General features: G+C 36.8%; 4 protein-coding genes and 1 long non-coding RNA gene across 12 annotated transcripts in view; 2 read left to right on the forward strand and 3 right to left on the reverse strand.

The window, feature by feature from the left end:
* The window catches only part of LOC107613184 (dihydroorotase, mitochondrial), a 16,343-nt gene extending 6,741 nt beyond the window's left edge, over positions 1 to 9,602 (reverse strand). Inside the window, exon 1 of the mRNA XM_021109736.1 lies at positions 9,598 to 9,602. The gene's annotated coding sequence lies outside the window, so the exon portion shown is untranslated. The remainder of the gene's footprint in view (positions 1 to 9,597) is intronic.
* Positions 4,527 to 5,378, reverse strand: LOC107611420 (uncharacterized mitochondrial protein AtMg00810-like). Its single transcript, XM_016313346.1, has one exon. It carries the CDS (start codon positions 5,376 to 5,378, stop codon positions 4,527 to 4,529), a length of 852 nt encoding a protein of 283 aa, XP_016168832.1.
* On the reverse strand, positions 7,385 to 9,028 carry LOC107611421. Its single transcript, XM_016313347.1, has one exon. It carries the CDS (start codon positions 9,026 to 9,028, stop codon positions 7,385 to 7,387), a length of 1,644 nt encoding a protein of 547 aa, XP_016168833.1.
* LOC107611422 lies at positions 17,942 to 19,735 on the forward strand. The gene is made up of 4 exons (XR_002351935.1): positions 17,942 to 18,149; positions 18,259 to 18,326; positions 18,409 to 18,461; positions 19,361 to 19,735. It is a non-coding gene; the product is annotated as an uncharacterized LOC107611422 (long non-coding RNA).
* The window catches only part of LOC107613540, an 8,284-nt gene continuing 3,903 nt past the window's right edge, over positions 22,448 to 26,828 (forward strand). Inside the window, exons 1-6 of one of the 8 annotated variants that reach the window (XM_021109743.1) lie at positions 22,448 to 23,097; positions 24,016 to 24,183; positions 24,281 to 24,379; positions 24,582 to 24,680; positions 25,950 to 26,081; positions 26,395 to 26,550. In XM_021109743.1, coding sequence (XP_020965402.1) covers positions 22,603 to 23,097; positions 24,016 to 24,183; positions 24,281 to 24,379; positions 24,582 to 24,680; positions 25,950 to 26,081; positions 26,395 to 26,550 — 1,149 coding nt within the window. In that variant the 5' untranslated portion in view covers positions 22,448 to 22,602. The other 7 variants (XM_021109741.1, XM_021109740.1, XM_021109739.1 and 4 more) reach the window with 7 other exon arrangements.

Consider the following 26,828-nt stretch of genomic DNA (forward strand, 5'->3'; position numbering starts at 1 on the left):
GAACAAACGTAAAGAGGTATGGAAAACTACCATTAGATATCAAGAGAAACGTACTTCAAGGTTTTAAAAATTGAATCGATCATCAAATCGTTCTAATTACTGATTTATTAATTTAATGGTCTAATCGGTTTAACTATAGTCCAATAGAAAAAATCGCTTTATATTAAAATAATAAATAATTATAAATAAACACTCTAAAACATAATTATAATCTAATATAAACTTTAAAATATCTTCTAAATTTAAAGCACTACATAAAATATCATCTTCCAAAGTTTTAAGATCTTTCGATAAAGTACAAACTTAAATATTTTAATGAACTGAAGCTTTTACTTTCAAAGTTTGTTATAAGAGAAACTAAAATCCTTTCTTCATCCTATAAATGTTTGCTGTGATGATACTAATCAATAAAGCAATTATATCAAAAAAACATACCAAAAAATATCAAACCATTTCCAACTCTGGTTTAAATTTGTCCAAGCAACAAAGAAAAAGAATGAAGGTTTTCTCACAAAAAAAAGAATGAAAGTTCCTCAAAATAGCAGCTATACAATCCATATCATTTAACACAAACTACAAGTTCAGAAACCTCAAGGACAGTTTGCCTTTTTTTTCATTTATATTATGATGGTTAGTTTGTCTTTAGTGATTGGTTAGTGATGGTTCTAGATGAACTTGAGAAGGGGGGTTGAATCAAGTTCGCTTAAAATTTAGAGTTTCAAACTCTGATGCAGTGGAAGCTTGAGTTGCTGGAGATTATTTGAAATTATCTCGTACGCAGAACATTAAAAGAGCAGAGAAGAAGAGAAAAGGTCCAGCATGTATCCTGGTTCGGATTCTCAGTACCATAAATCCTATGTTCAGTCTCCACCACAAATCATGGTAGAATTTTCACTATAATCTTCAGATTACATACACCAATACTATTGAATTAATCCCTAATCCAACTAGTATCTACCCCAAGCTTTCTTCACCAAAGCTTAGCTACCCCAAAGTGCTAACCCAACTTGGAAAGGGAATCTACACAGATTCAATTCTCACCAAGTACTAACCCAACTTGGCAAGGGGAACTAATCCTAGTTCATACACCCAAATTACATCAGAAAACAAACAGTGGCTATTTTGCATCACTCTTGCCTTTTCTCTCTTGGCTTTTGAACCTCACATAATTGCCTTTTCTCAAAACAGAAAATAACGCAAGACAGCCATAACACAAAAATAAGAATTAAGCTTGAGTAGAAGAAAGAGATTCCAGCTCTGTGTTAGAGATGGTGCTCTGAGTGTGTGATCTCTCTTTCTTGATTTGAAATGTTGGAATGAAGCTTGTTATATATCTTCAACTTGGCTTCATTGTAGCTTCATCCTTTTGCTTGTCCTTGCTGCCCGTTGGAGCTATCACAGCTAGCAAGCTGTCCTTCTTCATCATGCTCCACTACATATGCTGCTGGAGGAGCTCGTCCACCACCTCTGTGGTCCTTGTTTTTGTTTTCTTCCTTGGCATGATCTCCTTTTTCATCCTACTCCATGATCTCTGCCATACGAGGAGCTTCACCCACTACCTCTGCTGCTTAGCAAGTTTGTGTTTTGCTCAACCACCAACAAAATATTGCTCTGCTATTGTCCTTGGGTTAGTGGGGTGTCCTTGTGTCTTGTTGCTTTGCTAGAGTCTCAGCTGTCCTTGATGTTGACAGATGTCCTTGTCTTTCTTTTCCTTTTGCCAAATGCATAACCTTTTATTCTTTGCTAAACGGTGCAATGAGCTTTGGCTCTTTTACAATGCTGAAGCACTAGCTGGTCTTGGACTGAAGTAGTGTGGACTTGGTCATATGGGCCTGCCACAATAAAGCACACATTAAACAATATTGGGCTTTCAATCCAAAATAATGTTTGTCATCATAACTTAACCCAAAATCAAACTAGGCTCAACAATTTCCCCCTTGATGACAAACATGATAAAATAGGAAAATTAAAGACTAATTTGAAAGAGTTAAGAACACTTCCCTTTGATGACTTTTGGATTGTGAGCAGCTCCCCCTCAATGCTAGCATTACTCCCCCTTGATCATGGCTTACATGTTAACCTGGGCAAAACTTAAAAAAACAGCCAAGACCAATATTTTCAAGCAGTATATCACAGTAATGAAAGCACAGGGCAATTAACACTAATCAAACATTAATCACAACACAGGGCAAATCATAGCACCACAAAACATTGTTCTTAACTATTACTATTAATCCCTAAGCCAAAGCTAACATTCCTTTTCTTTTCTCCCCCTTTTGTCATCAAGGGAGGAAAGAAAAAAAAAACCTGCACAAAATTTGTTAGTGGCTGGTGCATATAGTTTAAGTAGCAGAGTAGTTAAGATTTTTTTTTTTCTTTTACAGTCATCCAAAATAAACAAACAAGTTCAAAAGGAAACTAAGTCATAATCACAGATGAGATAAAATGAGCTAGGCATCAGAGTCAGATTCATCAGAGGTTCCATCGTCCTCCCCCTCATTGTCAGATGTGGTGAGGCCAACCTCAACATTCTCCACAAAGTCCCTCAGAATGCGAATCCTTCCTTTGGTCTTCTTGAGAGCATTTTCCTCCAAAACTTGGTTCCTTTTGCGCTCAGCACCATGATGGAGAAGAAGGTCAGTCAGATTGATAAATTCTTCAAGCACATTCTTCAGAATGCGGGTCATGACCTTGATCGTAGTGGAGGTGGAAGGGGGAACCAGAGGATCCTCATCAACAGAGGGAACATCAATGCTGTCATCAGTTTGGCAACACTTGGGAGCTATTTTCTTTACTGCACCACCCCCTTTGATATATGAGTTACAATCTTTTGCAATTTCAGCCCCAAAATCAACATTGTAATATTGAAAAATTTTTGTAAGAAGCATGCCATATGGTAACGCATTTTTGGTACTGACACAAGCATACATATGCCTTACAAGTAAGTAAGCAAAAGAGATGGGAATTTTTGAAAGCAGTGCATACGAAACCAGTGTATCACAAAATGAGACACGTTGAAAAGAGCCGCTCTGAGGCAAGATGACATGGTTTACAATCCTGTGCAGCTGGGCACGGACTGGATCAAGAGACTTATGAGTAGGAGTGTTACCTTCTAAGAGAGGGATATTGATGCAGACAGTGCTTAGGGCATCAAAGTATGAAACATTGAGCGTTTCGTCCTACTTACCAGAGGTGTAGACATCAGGGCCTCGGTCATGGTAATCAAGGGCTTTGCCTAGGTGATATTTGTCAAGAATAATCACTTTGCCTTTAACAAAAGAGGCGATTCTCCCTTCTTTGTAGGACATGTTGCTATAGAACTGTTTTACCAAATCAGGATAAATTTTCTCTTTGATGGACAGTATGGATGTCCAACCTTGATATGCAAACAATGGGGGTAAAGTTCAAACCTTTCCTACGGAGTTTGTCTAGATTGACAAGCTTAGAGGGACAGAGAGTACGCTTGTAAACATCTTTGCAGAAAAATAGGTAGTTCATGAGAGATTGAAAACGGCGACGATCAAACGACTCATCAGGAAAATCAGCATAAAATGACTTGTAAGCAATAGGATTTGAGAGTCTAGGTTCAGCAACAGGACGAAGTTCAAAGGTAATGACTGTACCGCGAGTATGGTGATTCTGAGTGGGGCGAGTCTCTTCGTCTTCGTGAAGAGGCCTCTTTCCTCTAGAAGAGCTGGGTTTGGAAGAACTAGGCTGAGAGGTGTTTGGTGGAGGAGGAGGAGGTGTAGGGCGAGGAGCAACGCCAGGGCGGCGAGCAGTGGTCTTAGTGCGGGCCATGTCAGGAGAAGGGTTTGGTGGTGAAGGAGGTGAAGAATGAGTAGGGAATAGTGAGGGAGAAGAGTGTGTGTGATCAGAACGGTGGATGCCACTGTGGGAGCCTCTGCGGGCAACTCTCTTCTTTCGAGCCTTATTTATAGAGGCACTGGTTCGGAGAAGATGAAAGAGTGGAGAGTGGAGAGTGTGGTGTGAATGGATGCATACAGTGGGAAGTTAATATAGACTTAGAGAATCGTAAAGGTTGCACCTTGAAAAGATAAAAATCCAATATTTGGAAACGTTTTGAAAGTTACAACTGTAACCTTCGTACGTTTGAAATAAGGATAAAAAGTAAACAAAGTTGAAATTGATGTATGGATGCAAATGAAGTAAAGCTTAATTAAGCAAAGTGCGAGTGCCAAAAAAATTGAGACTGAAAAAAATGAAGTGAGTCCAGCTGTCTCAAAAAATTGAAATTGAATTTAAGCCCAAAAATTTTGAAAGCCCACTTTTAGTAAAAAAATATGGAGGATGTCCCAAAAAAAACCATAGATGTAGAGACTGCTTCAACACTAGATGTCCATCATGTATTGTGTTCAGAGTTGAATCCATTGGCTTCATAGTGATTTAATGAAGTTTACTCATCATCTGCCAAAAAATCTCACCGCGATTTAGGAGACAAAATACAAAAGATCTCATTATCAGAAACATTAAGAAAACAGAGATGAAGTTAGAATGCCCAGTTCAGTTCATAACTTGCAGAACCTCTCCTCTATCAATGGTTTGGTGAAAATATCAGATAGCTGACCCTCAGAATTAACAAACTGAATATCTAAATTTCCATTTTGCACATGTTCTCTTATAGAATGAAAATGAACTTCAATGTGCTTTGTTCTTGAGTGCAAAATAGGGTTTTTGGAAATATTAATAGCACTCATGTTGTCACAAAATAATGAAATATTTGAGACATTCAGTTTATAGTCAGCTAGTTGAGTTTTCAGCCACAATAATTGAGAACAACAAGAGGAGACTGTAATATACTCAGCTTCAGCTGTTGAAAGAGCTACTGTAACTTGCTTTTTGCTAAACCAAACAATGAGAGATTTCCCAAGGAAGCAGCACATGCCACTTGTGCTTCTTTTATCAATCCTATCTCCAGCAAAATCTGCATCACAGAAACCCACTAATTGAAATGAATCAGACTTAGGAAACCATAAACCATAATTAGTGGTACCAAGCACATATCGGATGATTCTCTTTACAGCAGAGAGGTGGGACTCCTTAGGCTTTGATTGAAACCTTGAGCAAAATCCAACACTTTGAATGATATCAGGCCTTGAGGAGGTTAGATACATTAAAGATCCAATCATCCCTCTGTAGCGTGTCTCATCAACATCACTACCATGTTCATCCTTATCAAGCTTGATGTTAGGATGCATGGGGGTTCCCATTGGCTTAGCACAGTCCAGCCCAAACTTCTTGACAAGTTCCTTTGCATATTTTTCTTGATGGATGAATATGCCTTCTGCAGTTTGCTTGATTTGCAAGCCTAGGAAGAAATTGAGCTCTCCCATCATGCTCATATCAAATTCATTGGTCATAAGCTTAGCAAAATGTCCATTTGGAATAGCTTGAAGCCACAATGAGCAGCATATGCAAGGAGCAATCTGATGGCTTCCATTCGAGCTACAGGTGCAAAGGATTTATCAAAATCAATCCCTTCCTCTTGATCATATCCTTGAGCAACCAATCTAGCTTTGTTTCGGACTATGGATCCATCTTCACCCAGTTTGTTTCTGAAAATCCATTTAGTGCCAATGACTTTCTTTCCATTTGGGTAAGGCACTAATGACCAGACCTGATTTTTCTCAAACTGCTGCAATTCCTCCTCCATAGCTAACACCCAAGATGGGTCAGCAAGAGCTTCTTGGATATTTTGAGGTTCAATCTTTGATAGAAGAGCTAAGTTGTTGGATTCAGCTCTTTTCAAAGAAGACCTTGTTGAAATACTTTTGGAGGGATCACCAATTATGAATTTCTCAGGGTAATTTTCCAGAAACTTCCATTTCCTGGGCCTTTTGATCTGTGTTGAAGATCCAGGTTCCTCTTGATCAATAATAGCTTCTGCATCAGTGTTTTCTGCTGTGACAGGAGATAATTCCAAATTGTCTCCTACAGAATTGGAATTTTCGCAGCTAACAGGTGTAACTTCATGAGAACTTGGATTTTGTGGAACTGGTTCAGTGTTCTTTGGTAATTCATCTTCAAAACCTGGACTATCATCAATGCAAACACTGGGAACATTGTTAGATTCATAGAATGTGACATGCATGGTTTCCTCAACAGTTTTGGAGTTCTTGTTATGAACTCTATAGGCCTTGCTATTTGTGGAATAACCAAGAAAAATCCCTTCATGTGTTTTAGGATCAAATTTTCCTAAATTTTCTTTGATATTCAGAATGAAACACTTGCAGCCAAACACATGAAAATAACTAAGATTAGAAGGATGCCCTTTCCAAAGTTCATATGGGATTTTCTTCAAAAACTTCCTAATGATGGTTCTATTTAAAACATAGCAAGCTGTGTTCACAGCTTCAGCCCATAAGAACTTGGGGATTTCATATTCACATAACATAGCTCTAGCCATTTCTTGTAAACTTCTATTTCTTCTTTCAACAACACCATTTTGTTGAGGTGTTCTTGGACAAGAGAAGTTATGTGATATGCCTTGTTCATCACAAAAAAGATTCAAAGTATTGATTTTCAAATTCTTTGCCATGATCACTTCTAATTGAAACAATTTTCAAACCTTTTTCATTTTGAATCTTTTTGCTGAATTTCTCAAAAACAGAAAAAGCCTCATGTTTATGAGCAAGAAAGAACACCCAGCCAAATCTATTATAGTCATCCACAATTACCATGCCATAACTCTTTCCTCCAAGACTTTGAGTCCTAGTTGGTCCAAACAGATCAAGATGCAACAACTCCAATGGTTTCTTAGTAGAGACATCTTCCTTGGGTTTGAAAAAGGTTTTAATTTGTTTACCCATTTGACAAACATCACAAATGATGTCCTTATCAAATTTTATATTAGGAAGACCTCTAACTAAGCCTCTCTTTACAAGCTTAGAGATTTGGAACATGCTAGCATGTCCTAACCTCTTATGCCACATCCATTTTTCAGATTCCATTGAAGAGAAACAAGTTACATTCTGAACTTTTAGATCATCTAGAGTGATACCATAAACATTGTCACTTCTCTTGGCAACAAATAAAACAGTCCCTGTTTTCTCATTTATGACCCTACAATCAGATTTCCTAAAGGTTACAGCATATCCAAGGTCACACAATTGACTTATGCTCAATAGATTATGCTTTAACCCATCAACTGAAAAGACACTATCAATGCAAGTTGAAAAATCTTTGCCAACCTTACCAATGGCAATTATTTTACCTTTATCATTATCTCCAAAAGTGACAAATCCTCCATTATACTTGTTGAGTTTAATGAAGAAAGTATCCCTTCCGGTCATATGCCTTGAACATCCACTATCAAGATACCACATGTCCATTTTCTTCTTGGATGCAAGGTAAACCTGCATGTTCTTCAACTAATCTTAGGTATCCAAATCCATTTGGATCCTTTGATGTGAAATCGTCTTGGTTGCCCAAGAGCATTATAATCATGAACAACTTTATATAATTTACTATCATTACCAAAAGACTTAAGAAAGATGAAACATTGAGGAGGATCATGACCATTTTTATTGCACTTGTAGCAATGATTCTTGCTTACTGATTTTTGAGTTTTGCTAAATCCTTTTGGTTTGAAAAGCTTGGAAGAGGAGGCTTCAGATTTTTTAAAGTTTTGTTTGAAAACAGCCTTGTTTTCCTCTATGAATCCAAGTCCAGATTTTTTAGATCCAAACCTTTGACTAGTAAGTAGTTTGTTTAGATTTTGAGAACCTTGAACAAACTTTGCTAAGTCTTCATTCAAATTTTTTATTTGTTCATTCAGCTTTTTGTTTTCAGAAATCAAATCAGTAGAAGCAGTAACTTCATGCTTGAGTTTGAATTTTTCTAATTCAGTTCGCAAGGCAATGTTTTCTTCTTTGAAAAACTTTTCATTATTAGTTTCATTTGCCTTAACCTTTTTCAAAAGAAGATCATTTTCTGTCCTCAAAGCCTCATTTTCTTTCTTACATTTAGCATACTTATCCAAGAGTTTCTTAGAGTTCACAGAAATGTCTTTGATAATGTAGTGCAGTTCATCAATAGATAAGTCAGAGAGATCTACATCATCTTCATCATTATGATCTGCCATCAGACATAGTTGAGCTTCTTGATCTGAGCTCTTTGAGCTGGTGTCGTTCTCCAAGTCCTCCCATGTTGCCATCATCGCCTTCTTTTTGTCTTTCTTTGATTTTTCGCCTTTCTTAAGTTGAGGGCAATCTGACTTGAAGTGACCAGGCTCCTTGCAGTGATGGCATGTGAAATTGACTTGATCTTTCTTGACATCTTTGGATGAAGAGCTTCCTTTGCCTTTGTTTTTGTATCTCAGTAGTCTTCTCATTTTTCTTGCAAAGAGCACCATTTCTTCATCTGAGAAACTGTCATCAGATTCTTCTCCTTGGGCTGTCATTCTTGATTTTAGTGCTATACTTTTCTTTTTGTCATCTTTGTCTTGAGACATGTGAGTGGTTTCATAAGCCAGCAGCTTGCCTCTCAGCTCATCATAGGTGATTTTGATCAAATCATTCCTTTCAGAGATGGCTGTGCTTTTCACTTCCCATTTCTTAGTCAGACTTCTCAGAATCTTCCTTACTAAGGTTTCTTCAGAGTAATTTCTTCCCATGGCGTCCAGATTGTTGATGATTATTGAGAACCTTTCGAATATTTGATCGATGCTCTCGTCCTCCTTCATACTGAACATTTCATACTCCTTCATCAGCATGTCAATTCTGGTCTCCCTCACTTGCTTAGTGCCTTCATGAGTGAGTCTGAGCTTATCCCAGATTTCTTTAGCCGTTTTGCACCTTGACACTTTTCTGAATTCTTCAAAACTGATTGCACAGTGCATCAGGTTGATTGCCTTGGCATTGAGTTCAACCTTCTTCTTTTCTTCATTTGTCCATTCACTGTCTTCCTTTGCCACTACTTCTCCATCAGCATTCTGTTTGGTGGGAACGTCTGGTCCGTTGAGAATGATCTTCCAGATGTTGTAGTCGATTGACTGCACGAAGATTCTCATTCTTTCTTTTCAGTAGGAATAATTGCTGCCATTGAAGTAGGGAGGTCTATTATAAGACTGCCCTTCAGTGAGAGTGAAAGCCACGATGTTGGGATTCAAGTTGTTGGCCATGGATCTTTACTCTAAGCTGTGAAGCTTGCCTTCTTGAGACCTTACTCTGGATACCAATTGATGGTTCTAGATGAACTTGAGAAGGGGGGTTGAATCAAGTTTGTTTAAAATTTAGAGTTTCAAACTCTGTTGCAGTGGAAGCTTGAGTTGCAGGAGATTATTTGAAATTATCTCATACGCATAACATTAAAAGAGCAGAGAAGAAGATAAAGGGGCCAGCATGTATCCTGGTTCGGATTTTCAGTACCATGAATCCTATGTCCAGTCTCCACCACAAACCATGGTGGAATTTTTACTATAATCTTCATATTACATACACCAATACTATTGAATTAATCCCTAATCCGACTAGTATCTACCCCAAGCTTTCTTCACCAAAGCTTAGCTACCCCAAAGTGCTAACCCAACTTGGAAGGAGAATCTACACAGATTCAATTCTCACCAAGTGCTAACCCAACTTGGCAAGGGAAACTAATTCTAGTTCATACACCCAAATTACATCAGAAAACAAACAGTGGCTATTTTGCATCACTCTTGCCTTTTCTCTCTTGGCTTTTGAACCTCACGTAATTGCCTTTTCTCAAAACAGAAAATAACGCAAGACAGCCATAACACAAAAATAAGAATTAAGCTTGAGTAGAAGAAAGAGATTCCAGCTCTGTGTTAGAGATGGTGCTCTGAGTGTGTGATCTCTCTTTCTTGACTTGAAATGTTAGAATGAAGCTTGTTATATATCTTCAACTTGGCTTCATTGTAGCTTCATCCTTTTGCTTGTCCTTGCTGCTCGTTGGAGCTATCACAACTAGCAAGCTGTCCTTCTTCATCATGCTCCACTACCTCTGCTGCTGGAGGAGCTCGTCCACCACCTCTGTGGTCCTTGTTTTTGTTTTCTTCCTTGGCATGATCTCCTTTTTCATCCTGCTCCATGATCTCTGCCATACGAGGAGCTTCACCCACTACCTCTGCTGCTTAGCAAGTTTGTGTTTTACTCAACCACCAACAAAATATTGCTCTGCTATTGTCCTTGGGTTAGTGGGGTGTCCTTGTGTCTTGTTGCTTTGCTAGAGCCCCAACTGTCCTTGATGTTGACAGATGTCCTTGTCTTTCTTTTCCTTTTTCCAAATACATAACCTTTTATTCTTTGCTGAACAGTGCAATGAGATTTGGCTCTTTTACAATGTTGAAGCACTAGCTGGTCTTGGACAGAAGTAGTGTGGACTTGGTCATATGGGCCTGCCACAATAAAGCACACATTAAATAATATTGGGCTTTCAACCCAAAACAATGTTTGTCATCATAACTTAACCCAAAATCAAACTAGGCTCAACAGTTAGGATAGATAGAAGCTAAAGTTTTCCAATTAATTAAGGTGTTGAATAATGCCTGTAAAGTTCCATTCTTTTGGGTCAATTCATATAAGAAAAAGTAAGGAAGAATAAATTATTTTTTATGGTGTGGTTGAGATTAGGTCGAGCGAGGCAAGTGAGAGAAAATTAAACCTGTTGCAAGTAAAAATTAAATCTTTCCAGGTTAAATGCCTTAATTGAATTATATCACTCGTGGCTTGTTATATCATGATAGATTACATACTTTTTTGACTTTTCATATACAACATTAGTGCTTGCAGTCACTTTTATATGTTTGTTTGTTAATCTTTGTGGTAATATATCTAGGCAGTGATTTGTTTTTCTTTTTCAATTAGCTTGTTTATCAGGTGTCATCTTGAATGTAGCTCTGGTTGAGTGGAATCTGTTTTACGAAGTAAGCTTTTGAAGATTATGTGATAAACTTTTCACAGGTGGTCTTACAGCTTCGATTATACCAATCTAGATTTACATTATTATTTTCAGTGTTCTTTGGTATCCATTGCACTTAAAGAGGTTCTTATATATTGACTTTATTTTCTCCAATTTTTTGTACATCTAACTCAGATGAATTTGGGCAATACAAAAGAAGTTTGTACTTGGATTTAGTTTGTACTCTTTTCTCAGAAACCACCTTCTATATATGGGAAAGCCGATAAAATCCCATTCACAAACTTGTGTTCTTGTTATAGTTCCTAAGCAATTATTTCCTTTTAATGGTTGTGTCGTATGTTTGACAGAAATTATTAGAGACAAGATGCTCACCATGTTACATCACATATTTGTTCAAAGACCTGGAAACCAACCAGGCTAAAGCAAAGCTTAATGAGATACAAGTAATTGGTTTTGGTTTCCTAAAGCTTGTCCCAAAATGGCAAGTGAAACGAGGCATAATGGTGATGTTGGCCAAGGCCTATGACACCAAAACGAGCACCCTCAAGCTAGATAATGGGAACATCTGTATTGGGCCCGAGCTTTTCCAGCGTATTTTTGGTATCCCGCCCGGTGGTAAGTATACCTTTATTTGTTACACAACATTGAATTGGTTAAAGTTGTTTCGGTCTCCGTGGTTTTTCCTATGTTCTAACTATACCACATCTCATTTTACAATTTTTTATACACATCCATGTTGCAGTTGACGACTTCCCACCATTCGACAGCAGCAATCCTGCTCATGTGTCCATTAAAACAAGGCATCATGTTAACTAATGTGCTTTGGATACTGACGATGACAAGATGGAGTTCAGAAGATATTTCATCCTGCTGGTGCTGAAAATGTTTCTGTGTCCGACCGTGTAACATGTCATCTTGCCGTGGCACATCGATACAGTACTTGATGTATTTGATTCGAGGAGATACCGTTGGCCGTTGCATATTTTCAAATCGTTAGAACAGACAATAAGGAAGTACTAGCGTAAAAAGAACAAGTCCTGGGATGGTTGCATGTTTGCTTTGCTGGTAACGTTGTGAATTTAAAATGCAATGTAATCCGACTAACCCTTGCATACCATAAACTTATTAGTTTATCCAATATCTTCAGGTGTTTTACTTCCAGAAACTAAAGCACGGTGAACTCGAGAGTTGTCAAGAACCTGAGCCGTGGCTTTCTGCATGGACTGCCAAGGAGCTTAGCATTGTAGCAGAAACTGTTCAACCGGAGGTATTCAATTACGTAGCGCTAACGGTGTCCTATATCACACAGATCATTTTTCATTTTCCTAGTTTTTGGTCATGTGTTCTTGACATCTATTTATATTTCGTAGCTCATTTTCTGTTGTAATTGACTGCATGTGGACTTTTTGAAGTCATACATTTATTATTTTGCATTTAATTTTTAATTACTCGAAGATATCTTCAATGGGTGTGTCTTATATTATATCCGTATTATGAGATTTTCGGGTTTGATGTGTCTTCAGCAATTTGTGTCTTCTAACCAGTCAATGGCCCAAAACAGGATTGCAGCAAACCTGACTGAAATGATGGTGGGTTCATGGAAGGTGGCACAAGAAAGGACACAATTGACGCAAGTCCTGAAAGAGAAGATGTGGACCACATAATAAGACCTGTGGGGTGCACAAAAGTAGGTTAAGATTAACATTTACTGAATCTTTGGTTTACATGTTTAAATATAGATCAAGAAAACTGTACAGTTTATGTTTTACCATTCGTTTACATTGAAGTTGTGTTGTTAGTGTGATTTGAAGGTGCTGTATGCTTGTTGTGACTTAATAGTTTGGCGTTGTGATTTCAGGAATCTAATCGTGGGGAGGGTGTTCGAGAAGGATCGATGCACCCGGATACACATGCAGTTGCATCGAACGGTGATGATGATGATGACGAGCCCATTGCAAAGAGATTGCGTCGAAGATATGATTGGACGAGGACACCTCAACCTCGTATGACAGAAGGCGAGGCCGGCACGACCGGTGAGACAAACGAAACAAAGAACCCAAAAGTGAGTAAAATGTTCCTTTTTAAAATTTGTAAGTTGCATCTTTGCAATTTAGAACATGAGCACGAGTTTCAATTATGATTAAACAAGTTCCTAGTCATGCCATTGTTTAAAAAATATAATTGATATGTTGTGTTAGTTTATCTTGGGTTCTTTGTGTGATGTGAAAGCACTTCGAGGTATTTGTGTACCACTTGTTTGATGTTGTGGTTTCAGGAATCCGGCATGAATGGGGAGTTAGTAGTGCGTCAGTGCGCACAACCGTTCATTTAGTATCATCTGAAGAGGATGACGACGATGACCAACTCATTGGCAATAGACTCCGCATAAGAACTCAGTAAAGGAAAACAACTCAGCCTTACAGGGCAAAAGGAAAAACCGTCACAACCAACCTGCCAGAAAGAAAAAATCAACCAACCGAGACAGATGATCCTGAACCAAAAACATCATCAACAGCATTGGTTAAGTATGCAAGGGTTGAGGAATATTCTCCTGAATTTTTTGACAGGCAAGTGTATACTAAATAACTTTGTTTCCGGTAGTAGTATGCAAGGTTTTTGTTATCGCCTCCTAAACAATTCATAAAGGTTGATCACCTCATGTAGTTATTTTTCATACAGGCATCCTGACATCTTATCTCAGTGGGATCCGGATAACGAAAAGCTATGGGCAGATATCGAAAAGGGCTTTTACAGCTCGTGACCCATTAGCATTGATCCGATCCAAACAATTTTTCCAAAAGGTTCTTCCTACTGCACACCCAGTCCACAGTGCCCCTCTTTCTCACTTAGGATGATGCAGCTCTTTAAAAAATCCACACCTTCCCCCCGACCTATTCATCCGTTACTTCAGGGACAGAAACTCACTGAGCGGGATGAACAACAAATCAGAGGTTGGACGGTGGATGCTTCTCTTGATAGCCAGCAAACATTGGCGTCATATGAGGGTAGACCACACCTATTTATATCAAGGGAGGAGTTGTGCACGCTGAGACCACGTGCTTGGCTCAATAACAGTGTATGTACATGTTACTCCACTTTGTTTAGTTCTCATGCGTTGTCGACATTTATGCTTTACAAGTTGGTTATGTAGGTCATACACTGGATGTGTTGCGCATTCAATGACTCAGGGCTCAAAAGATTCACCTATGACTTTTATTGTGTGTGTCTGGGGATTCTGGTAAGGAAACGTCTATGTGAATCATTTTTGTACATTACAATTTATGAACAATTGATAATTCATCATTGTACAGGAAATGGTATTGGTCCTAAAGAAAATGATGAACTTTCCGAACGGGCCAAATCCAGTGTATGTTGAATTGGGTGAACACTTTGGTGCCGATACAAGACATTTTGACAACGTAGCAACTTCAAAGAAAAAATGGGTAAGTCTCTTTGCCGTATGATAAGTTATTATCATCATAACACCAGAACAATGGATATGTGTTTTTCTTTATAAATACGCGTAATATACCTAGTTACAATTGTTAGTTGTTGCAGTAGTTTTTTCCTGTATATATCACCTGTCATTGGTGGGTGTATGCATTTGATGTCTCCGAAAAAAGGTTGTTCGTACTGGATAACATACACACTAAACCACCTGATACAGTAAGGAGCAGGCTAGATGCATATGCGGTATCACAACATCTCATCACCCTCAAGCTCTATTTAATCTTTGTTATTGTATTCTATTTAAGTGTGTTGTTTGTGTTTTAGGCAAGGCTCATTAAAGACATAGCACAGGTGGCTATCCCGACTTATAAGTCACTAAAAAAGGGCTGCCTTGCACATATGCCTCTATTCTAATACAACCAAATGAGTGGGTCTCCCCTCAAAATCTTGCAATGTATTAATTGTTTAGTTACATTGAGATGCATAATGGTTCTCCTAATACAATCTGTTTTTTCGATTCACATAGTTTTGATTGTGGTGTGTATGCAATAAAATTCATGGAGTACTGGACCGAAGGAGGGAAACTAAATGGCTGGAATTATGTGAGCTTCCAAAATTATATATCTTATTAAATTATTTTTTAAACACAGGTCAATATCTATACTTACATGCGGTTATTTAACATTAATTTCCATATGCAAGACCTCGTCAAGTTATATAGGTTGGAAATAATGCTTGACATCATCCTATGTCAAAAAAATTCAGCCATCAGAGATGTCTCACATTCCCTTGACAACCGTGCAGATTGCTCGTTATATAGTTCCTCACATCCTTTTCTGAGTAACTCAACTTCAATGACCCACCAACCTCGTTCGCCAGTGTGAGATAAGTCTTATTGGGCTGTATGTCAGCCTCATCGTTGTTCTGAATCACACACTTGGCATGCATGGTCAGTTCCATGTACTAATGTAATGCACAACTTGGTTGGCAAAACACGGGTGGGTGTGCTTCAATTCTAATTTGGACACCATCCAATTATCCTTTTGCCTATCAAGCATCATGTACATCCTTGCTTTGCATCTGGCTGTTGTTATTCTCATTACCCGAGTTGCTGCCTTCACTCGAGACTCCCGATAACCTTCATGACTGAAGTGTATCGATTGGTTAATAGGTATCTTTGATTCTTTCCTGGTCTTGTCAAAGTTGGTATTCCTAATCCTAGTCACAAACCCAAGTTTCTTTGCATAATTACAATAGAACTCTTGTGCCTTCTGCAACGAATCAAATCTCAATCCTTCGTATGGAATTTCCTCTATTGGAATTCCAGTGTGATCCGGCAACTGCAAATCCATTCAGAAAAAATATCATTCAACACAAAAAAAACACTAAATTAATTAATTTCCAATATCTCGCTAATTTTATGACAAGAATAAATTATGTTTTACCCCTCATGATTGATTGCCGTAGCATCATCTTCTAATTGAACAACGTCTATAGATTCTTTCCCCTAGAATCAATAACTGAGGACATATCACAAAACAAGATAACCATCCATCATTCGACACTAATAAAAACACTACCAATAATCACTTATCACTTTATAATACCTACTAATAAACAACCAAAACTAAATTGATATAAAACATCACTATCCATGATCATATCCATAAAAAAAATTAATCAAAGCTGCAAACACCAGCTCAACATGGTGAACAAAAGATTAATAAAACAAATCAAATGTAGAAAATGTAACATCATTCTAGCATAATTGAAAGAAAGAAAATCCACACCAATTCTAATTAAACAAACGAAATCACAATCCTTCCAACAAAGTGTATCACTGTTACTAACTCAACAATAATAACATAAAAAATAAGTTGCAAATAGACATAACCAAATATACTACTAATACACAAATTACCTTGTCCACAAGTGGTGTGTCATCTTCACTCAGAGATGAAACATTAACATCGGTGAAATTAAAATGATCATTCACATCATGTGTAGTGTTGTATGATGCTTCTTCACCAATTGATGGATCGATCGACGTAATGTGGTACGCTTGCCTTCAACGGAGACACATACACCTTTCTCCTATGGATTTTAAAAACTATTTGTCAACGAGAGTGGCTGTTCACGTTGCCGGTGGTCTGTAAGGGCTGTTCACCTTGATCATATGGAGGTGGAAGGCTATGGCTCAACAGAGGTAGAACGCTATGGCTCAATGTGCATCAACGACAATGACAACCCCTATTTTGGGGTGAGATAACGGTGCGTATGATGACTTTGTCTCTCACGGGAATTACGGTGATCAAAAATTGGTTCGCAAGGAAGAGTCTGTGTCACAAATCAAACGGCGATTGCAGATTCTTATTGACGTAAACAAATTCAGGACGGAGAGATTACCAGGGATGGTTGAGGAGAAGGGGTTGTGTGACACCTTCATACACTCACGTCGCAGTTCTCTTCCACGGGACTGTTGGTGCAACCAAGTGGGATCTGGGGGAAGGGGCAGTCACTGTCGAACGGTCATGGCGGCATCCCGGTGACTGAAAATATTCCACGAGGGAGACACGGTCGGCAATGAGAAATAGGATTAGGGTTGCGTGATGGGTTGCACCGCAGGCTTCTCTTTCAACGTGCTTAAGACTCATGCACTGTTACAATTCTTCATACTTTCAAAATTCTACATCATGGAACCCACTTTAATTCCTAATTGAGTTAACAAATTATATTTAATTATTTTTAGTTCTTGTTGGTAATAGTTGGCAGACTTAAGTCTTGGCAACGTATACTTTTCTGCACTATATCCTATTTTGTCCGCAACGAATCGGATAGACAATCTTACCTGATTAGATTAGGTACTCGCGAGTAGGGTACATGTTGCCAACTCTTGAAAACACACGGGAATGACCGAGAGAGGGGGCTTGTGGGGTTTGGCGCGACACAATAACTATGTTTCTAGGTGACTTATATACGTATAAAAAACTAAAAAAAATAAAAAATATATGGTAAACTATTAAGTAAACAAACATTCGATGTTCATGTTTGACTAATTTTTTTAGATATAGAAAAAAATTGTGTAATTCACCGTAATAGATAGTTGGTGTATTTTTCTTTAATATGGATTTAATTTTTTTTAATTTTAAGTAACAAATTGAACCCTCAAATTTAGAGAAGTAGAGAAATCTGAGGATTGAATTTTATAATGTACAAATCGGACCTTTCGATTTGTGTTGAAATAATTTTTTTCTATCGTGAAGCAAATCGAACTCTTCAATTTACATATTTAATTTTTTTAATATTAAAATAGAAAAACTCAAATCTAACTCTCAAACTTGTGTATTTAAAAAAAATTCACATAAAAAAGATACATAAACTCTTCATATTGTTTCAAAACACCAAGGTAGCGTTTGTTTGCAAGACAAAGACTAAGATTGAGAGATAGAGACCGAGTGACAGAGACAGAAATATATATCAGTATTGTGTTTGGTGTAGAAGTATACAAGACTGAATTATGTCTCAGTATCCTATTTAGTTTGAAATAAAAGTAGAGACTAAAAGACTTAAAATTATAAAAATGCCCTTAATTTTAAAATACAACCCTAACCCCCAAATCCAATTTGATTTTTCTCAGAATGCAACCCTAGCCCCCTTTCTCCTCTCCTCTACCCTTTCTCCTCTCCTTTCCCGTGAAGGAATCCTCTGGTCTTACCCGCCGCCGGTAGCACCTCCAAGGATCCCTCTTCACGCCACTATTCCTACAATCGCAAACAAAAATCCCTCGGCCTCTTGTGCACCGAGTATTCCTTTCTTTCCTTTTTTTTTCCTTCTTTATTCATACTAATTTTTCTTACACCTGCTCTTTTTGTATATTTTAAATTAAAAGTATCAAATTTTGTTTGGGTGCAGTTTCTTGAAATTGTATAATAAGGACATCATCCACTTGATTGGCCTCGACGATGTAGCTTTTCGATTAGGTATTTTATAACCCTTCAATACCTATAATTTATAATTATTGTTTTCCAATTTTTAAATTTTTTTCGGGGGCAAAATTTTCAGGTGTTGAGAGGCGGCAGATCTATGATATAGTGAACGTCTTAGAGAGTGTCGGGGTGAGGTTTCTTGTTATATTTATTTAGTTTAGTTATTTCTTGAAACAAATTTAATTTTTGTTTCAAAACCTTTTATTAATGATAATAATTGGTTCTTAGTTGTTTGTTTGTTTCGTTTAATGTTGGTTGACTTGTAGGTGCTTTTTAGAAAAGCTAAGAATCAGTATACTTGGAAAGAGTTTGCTGCTATTCCACCTTCAAGTATCTTGAGTTGATCAATATTTTATAAGTTTATTTATGATAATTACTATATAGAAAAACAAAAAAGATGACTTGAGAACTATTCATCATAATTATGTTGTTATTATCACTCTTTTTCCTTATCAAAATTAGTGCACACTTATTATGGTATGTTATCTTGAATTATTGTAGTTGTATACTTTTCTCATACACCTATAGAAAAATCCAAAACTTGTAATCTCTAGTTGAGTTTTTCTGTTAGTAACCTAGCTATGTTAAAGGTAGACATATGAATTATGCTTTGATGATTTGGATTGCTGTTAACTGTGTTTGGGAGTGTTTTATGGTTTTATCTTAAAGTAACACTTTCTCTCCCAACTTTGTGAGTTATGATATTAGTTAGTTTGCTAGTAAGTGTACTTGGGAGTGTGTTTCTCAAAATGGCAAGGTGGAAGAATAGAGGAAGTAAAACTGTAAAAGTATTGAGATATTTAGAAGATTAGAATTAGATTAAATTGGGAATGTATTCTATCAATTTGATTTGTCCGATTGACAACATTAAGTATGATGTTATACAATATTCAATATGAAATCTGCAAGAAAATTTGTTTTGATTATCTATTAAATAATTTTATTAGGACTAGTTGATTGATTATTGTGTTGTATTACTATTTCTTGATCGTTGTTTTGATTTTTGGTTACTCTTAATTGTATAGCAGCCTGGTTAATAATGGCTTCTACAAGTAGAAGATCTACAAGTGGTTCCTATGGCAGCGGCAATGTAACGGGTGAACGTTTTTGTGAGTGTGGTTTAAGAGTTCCGTTACAAGTCTCAAATAGCATTACCAACCCGGGTAGAAAGTATTATGCCTGTCTTGTAAGACGATGTGGATGGTTTAGATGGGCAGGTCCAAGTATCCAACATGCTGAAGTTGCAGATGATCGCTCTTGTCATTTGAATTCCAATTTGAAGTCAATCGACCGAGTTGAAAATCTGCATAATGATGTTGTATTTCTGAAAATTTTAGCGGTCTTTCAGCTTTTGTATTTGTAGTCTGTATTGTCCTGGTCATAGTATTGTTGTTTAAGTTATAGTTTGACATTTGAATTGAAACAGACAAATGACAAATTTTGTAAATTAGTTTGAGTATATGTTTTAGTATATTTTTTTAAATACAAAATGAGTACATAACAGTAAACTTCATGCTGAATTCACCAACAAACAAGCAAGGAAGACTTAAAACAAATGCTTGTGTTTGACATAAGTCTTAATAACGATCTAATTAATATAAATAAATTTACAATTGTAAGGATTGTGATCAACAGAGAGACTACTGTTATAAAATATTAAGCCACCTAAATTTCTGGATATTCAGGTTATATTCTGTAGCTGAAAAATGAGCAATTGTTGGTCTAATAACCATACATGTTATTCCACTCCCTTTTCAACTCCAAGTCATACTGTAATCTTTCTCCTGTTGAATTTAATCATATAAGAAAAGTTCAACGTTGTTTGTTATCATTGAACTTATGATTTTCTATTATTTATTCTTCCGCTCTAAAAGCTCACGTCTAATTCTACTATTCATTCTTTCGCCTAACGACAGTTGGCCACTACTTCTATCCCTAAAGTAAACAAATAACGTAAGCATAAAGAACAATATCAAATCTTCATGCTTGGATCTCATCTCTTCATAAAAATACATGCATCGCTTAATAATTTTCGACCGTTCAATTTCTTCCTAGCAAAGTCATTACATTAAAAAACGCATAAACATTCAACTTAATCTAACACTTCTTCATGCAAAATATGCTATATCTTCTTAGAACCAAAAAGAAGAATAAGAAACTGGAATCAAAAGACATGTAACTCTATTTACATCTAAATTTTATTTTAGTTTCAATTGAAAATTAAAATATAAAATACAATAGAAACACAGTAGAAGTGATAATATCGATTTTTCTCTCTCATTTCATAAACTGAAAGTAAATTTTTCAGTTACTTTAAGCAAATCAAAGTCTTCCAAAAGCTGTTGTGGTTGAGATTAAAAGAGTTGTGTTAAGAGTTATTACTTCGAATCATCCATGATTATTATACAAACTATATTAATGTGGTTGAGATTATTCATCCTAAGAAGTTAACCAATAAAACGTGAAAAGGCTATTAGAATTTATTGATCTAAACTGTAGAGTCTCATTGTAACCAGTTGACCAGCTAAGGAGTGTAAAATTTAGTTAGTTATACTAATTAGCAAGACCCCAATAAATTAACAAATTAGATTCTGATAAAATTAGTTAGAGTTATACTAACTAACAAGGTCTTAACAAGTCAAGCAACTAAAAAGAGAAAAGTTAATTAGACTTGTGCAAATTAAATAATTCAAATTAACTTAATAATTATTAATTTTGAAGATTCAATAGACTCAAGACTCTCTTAATTTTTACTCTTTAAGATAAAATAAAAATTCTACTTCATTTGATAAGAGAGGGGTTTAATAAAGATAATAGCAACTTAGTCAACTCCTAAAATATGCACAATTTGCAAAACTGATGATGATTAACACGTTTCCCTAACAAAGTGCAACCCAATTTCAAAAAAAGTGCTTGGTCCAGTTATATAAAATTTGATTACCTATAGTTGAATAACGTTGGCATTGTCACAGTATATTACTGGAGTACCACTACTCTTAACTATAACTAAGCTAATAAAATTTTCATCCATAGGATTTCAGAAGTTACATCAGAGAGGGCCTTAAACTCAATTTCAGGTTTTCAACACTAGATTTTTTTTACACAATGCTGTTAAGAGTAACATGAAAAAGCAGGTAAATTGATATAAATCAAGCAACTAAACCTGAACTACATTACAACACCTTTAACATTATATAAATCAGACAGTCTACTCTTGTTTTTTCAGCAAAGGAACAAAATCTAAACTATATTAAAACACAAGGCAAAGAATTTCTTCAACTTCAATGCTACTACTTCACACCATTAACAAAATAATGACAAACCAAGCAAAATAGTAACTTGTCTCATTTTAAATTTTAATTTTCCCAAATCAAAATAGCCAAACAAAACAAAAGCTTAACAAGTTCTGAGTACAAATACACCTTTCAAATACAAACAAATTTGATTTAAATATTACACAACAGTAATGGTTAAATTCAGAGATCAAATTGAATATTAGAAGAAGAGAAAAGTCCTATTACTAGGTCACAAACAAATACACAGATTAGGGCACGACTGAAAAAATGAAAAGAATCCGTAAATTAAACAACATTTGTATAAAACTAACCTGAGTCAGAGCAGCTAAGATGACGAGTTAGTGGTTGACATCGACAAGAACCGGGGAGAGGTGGCAGCTTCGTTCTTCGATTGTCCTGTGAAGGAGAAAATGCCGAGATGAGAAGAAAGGGGTTACGGAGATGAACTTGAAAGCGGCAAATCACTTACGTAGCGATGGCTAGGCCAGCGGCAACGAGATGGCCGTTCTTAAAATGGTGCTTCAGAGGCTACAGTAAAAAAGATGAAAAAAATGGAGTCACAAGGATTTGTTTAATAATGAAGCCCTAATTTATATTAGGATTAGGATTAATGTTAGAATTATTGAATTAAAATGGGGTAATTTAGATACAAATTATAATTAAAATTTATGTATCCGTCTTTAAAATGTTTTTTCTCCAATATCCATACTTTTTTGAGGTATTGAAATACCTACATTTTAAAGACAGAAACAATTTAAGTACCAATCTCTAATCCAACAAACATAATACTAAGTTTCTGTCTCACTGTCTCATTCCAGTTTTTGCAAACAAACTCTCCCCAAAAGTTCAATACCAAGTGTCCATGTTCTTAGTTGAACACTTGAACCCTGCTAATAAGGCCTTCAAAACAAAAATGGAAGAATAAAATAATTTCATTTTGCTATTCTTTTCGTGATTATCTCTCTGTCTCTCTCATGGCCGTTGCGGCATTCAAATCATCCTCCAGAAGAGGAAACCAAAACCATTCAAATTCCACCTCCGCAACTTCTGCCAGATCCTCCCGCCAGGAATCACGAACCAAAGCCCCCATTCGAAGGTCAAGGAGCGTAAGCGCGTTTTCCAGGGGCAGTTCGGACATTTCTACTGAATTCCTCAACAAGAGAGACAACCCTCTCTTCTGCAGCGTCACCCCTTCATCACCACCCGGTAACGACGACGCCCAACCGCCGCCCAGCTCACTTCTTCTAGAAGCCTCCGATTTCGACAGACCCACACCATCTGCTTCCAATCCCAATAACAAGGCCTCCGGTCCACGTGGCCGTCACGTGACGCGAAATGTTGATGCCAAGGGAGGGTCATGGTCCTCGTCAACGGGTCGGAGCTTGTCGAGATCGGATGCGGGTCGCCGCACTCGATCCGCTTCTCAATGTCCGGCTTCGAGGCGGCTATGGAGTTATTCAACTTCTGAGGTAATGCAATTATTTTGTTGGAGTGGAGTGGCTGTATGTGAATCTGGAATCTACTACTATAGTTCTAAAGCTCTTTTATCATGTAATCAAATCCAATAGAGCAACATGTGTTGAATCATTTGAATCAAAATGATGGAGAGGCTGAGGGATATGTAAATCATAGGGTACAAGCCGGGTGATTGAAATGGAGGAGTGCTTCAGGTTTTATCCGTAGCAAAAAGTGTACCAGTAAATCTTTATGGTAAATTTTACGACTGAATGTTGGTGGTAAGAGGGAAACACCAACATAAGCTTAATGTTGTGGAGACAAAGATGCCTAAATGGATGTGTGGACACATTAAACTACACTATATAGGATTAGGAATTATTTTAGAGAGAGATTTGGCCAGTTGGAGGTTCGATTTTACTCATTTTAGGGAAAGTGGATTAGATGGTAGGCATTCTTGTAGCTAAAGACAGAGGGAGATGTATTAAATGAGATTTTATATATAAATGGTTTAAAGTTAGATATGATATATAATAGGGCACCTTCACGGTTTTTGGCTTTTTGATCTATGTAACTCAAACTACCTAGTGGGACAAGGTTACAAGGCTTAATTGTGTTTCATTGTTGTTGCTGCCTCTTCTGTTTAGGCTACACCGGCCTTACTTAAATCTCTTTTCAGGGGAGGTTACTGTTATTTTTACATGGTGTATAACGTCAAATTTTATAAAATAGATGGACGTTGTTTATACCGGAATTTTTTGGGAGGTCAATATATATTTTTTAAAAATGGGATTCACATTGAATTTCACTGGACTTCAAGGGAGGTTAATGTTATTTGCTTTATTTTATTTTACCGTTTTCCTGCACCCATGTGGGATATGGAAGAAGGATATGAAAGGAAGTATACTTATTTGCATCTGTTTTTTGTGTAGAGCGAAACTGATGCTTTAGATAGCAGTGATCTGAGGTTTGTTGAGAGTAATAGAAAAGGTGGTTTGTTTGGAAGTGATAGTGGTATGGTGGATCAAGTGAGAGATCTGCGCAGGTGGTCTAGTCAGCATTCATCTACCGAGGTTTCTGACTCTTTTGCTGCAACTTTGGTATTTTTTCCACCCTTACTGTTGTATATGTGATGCCAAGATGAGGAGGTGTTAACTTATTGTTCAGTGCTGATTAATTATTATGTTTGTATGGCAGTCTAGCTTGGAAACTCAGAGGTGTGCAGATGCAGTTTCTATGGTGAGCTCTGGATATGGATCTGATGTGAAAACTATCAAAGCTGTTAGTGAAAAGATGGTGTGTGATAGGAAATTTTCTACTCTTTCCTAGTTATCCATGTTCATGTCTGCCTGAAAACAAAGAGAAGAAAACCTTCATCTTTATTGTTATAGATGCATATGTCCTATGTCTAGAAGATCTGAACTCATGCTAAGAAGAGATAGTAGTTCTTCCTTACTGATAACTTTTGTACAATTTTGGTTGTTCTATGCTCCTGCAGTCAGTACAAGGAGGTCCGCTGGTAACCAGTGATGTATACGAGACAGTTCGCTCTGAAGTGAGGCGTGCTATTTCTGAGATTCAGACTGATCTTGAGAGTGTAAATTTCATGATATCCTGATTTGTCCATGCCGACTATAAGTCTGCTGGTTCTATTTGAAATGTTGAATTGATTCAAGCAATATTGATACATTATGCAACTTTATGTGAAATTTGCATACATTTTTGTCTTCTGTCATTTCTTGTTTATTGCAGGCATGATCTCATGTTATCTTAAATCTTTGTATTCTTCCTCTCATCATAAGTTTTGTTTTCTAGATGCACTTAAGAACTTTATGATCTGAGTGAAATGCAAATTCTTTCTTTAGAGGATAAACTTTTACCATTAGCATAAAACTTGTAACAACTGCATATATTTGCTTGTTCTATGTGGAAGACTTCTGCTTTGCTTCATTCAGTTTTTTACTAAAGAAGGTGGTACTGACATTCTTGGTTGAGAACATCGCAAATGCTCTCCTTTGACTTTCATCACAAGCTCTTTCAAACACTTACAGAAAATCTTGCTTCCACAAAAGTAGTAGCTTTGTCACGCTTTGCTCTAATCTATTTCCTTATAGCTGCCTTGCCATATTGGCAACCTGTCATGACCCGATGCGGCCATGTACGAACATAGGATTATTCTCCTGAAATGTTACCCTTATCTCTGATGCATCTGTTTCTTTTCCCACTGAATCCCCCTTTTTACTTCCTCTTGTACCTCCTTTCACAAACTTCTAGAATCTTCCCACTTGAAAATGATATTAATATGAAAACGGTGTATCACATTAATTTTTCATTCTCACTCCCTTTCATGTTCAGAAATAGAAAAGAAACACAAGATAAAAGGAAACACCATTGGTTCTTTGTTGGACTGCAAATCTCTTACCATCTTTCCTACTAAAATTCTGCCAAAGCCATCAGACTCTACTTCCCTTTAGGTACTAACTGACTACCAGCACTACCAATGCCCCTTGTTATGTGTGCAGGTCACACTTTCCAGCTTCAACAGCTGGTACAATTCCCTTGGTAACTTTCCACCTCTTTCCACCATAGGGTTGGGTAAGAGAAATATTCATAAAGCTTTCATCTATAAGCACTTGAGCAAAAACCCTTAAACCTGTTAAATTTATTTTATTTCTCACAAGACTTGCTCAATTTATTCCTTGATTACTGTTTCATGTCTACTTGGCATTTCTGGTTGTGCATCATAACATCTAAATAGTTGACTCTTATTGAAATGTCAATGCATGTTTGTCCAACTTTTAAATCACTACAATTATTGCAAAAGTATGTTTAATGGCAACCTGCTTTCGGCTTTTTGGAAATTTAGGCTATCCAAAGGAGTAATGCCACTGCTATTGCTGTTACCAACATAGCTGATATTCCTCCTTGCTTGGTAAACCCGGATGCGGAAGAATTGGTTTTTGAGATCAGAAGAGAGTATGCCCAAAAACTTGAAGAGGTGATTATCCCCTTTATGGTTTGTGCATATAGTATGGTTAGCTCCTTCCCCATCCAAGAAACGAGAGCAAGCCCTTGCCCTGTATTTCTAAAAGTTTTGATTTTCCCTATTGTGGATGGTTCTTATTATTGATGACATGATTTTTCGTTTTTTTTCTCTCATTTTAAAATTTCCTTTCATGCTTTAATGGAAACTCTCAAAAGAAGCCAATTCTTTCTCCTGGTGATGCTGTTATGTACATTCGTCCTTGTTCAGTTGTATTCTCTATCTGCATTCTACTCTCCTTTCTCTTCACATGAACTCTATTTAGTAGACCTTGTCATACATGCAGTCCCAGGAGCGAGCTAGAAATCTTAGAGCAAACCTGGCTGTTGAAGAACATTGTGGACAGGAACTGGACAGAATCTTGAAAGAAGTTTTACCTTATCCAAAGACCCCTAATGTGCAGAAGTCTCATCCAACAAGAAAAGTATGTTCTTTTATATTAATTTTTTTAATGCACCTTTCCATATGTGTTTTTTTTCATAATTCATAATTGGTCTATCTCAATATGTAGTATGTTTTATGTTGTACATGGATCTGTATTCTTTACAAGTACATATCTAGAGAGGAAAGCTTTTCAAAAGCAGAAAGTACTAGTGTGAAAGCTTGATGATTGTCTTGTTTTAAAACCTATATCAAGCATATGCTTCATCCTTTAATTATGTTTCTTTTTTCTTTTTTTTTTTGTTTTGGGGGGGGGGGGGG

The sequence above is a fragment of the Arachis ipaensis genome, chromosome B08 (assembly GCF_000816755.2).
Source record: "Arachis ipaensis cultivar K30076 chromosome B08, Araip1.1, whole genome shotgun sequence".
In the NCBI taxonomy this organism is placed as follows: Eukaryota; Viridiplantae; Streptophyta; class Magnoliopsida; order Fabales; family Fabaceae; genus Arachis; species Arachis ipaensis.

What these genes read in the sequence shown, in the direction of transcription:
- LOC107611420 (XM_016313346.1), bottom strand. Translation starts at nt 5,378, where the DNA reads ATGACCAATGAATTTGATATGAGCATGATGGGAGAGCTCAATTTCTTC.
- LOC107611421 (XM_016313347.1), bottom strand. Translation starts at nt 9,028, where the DNA reads ATGAGAATCTTCGTGCAGTCAATCGACTACAACATCTGGAAGATCATT.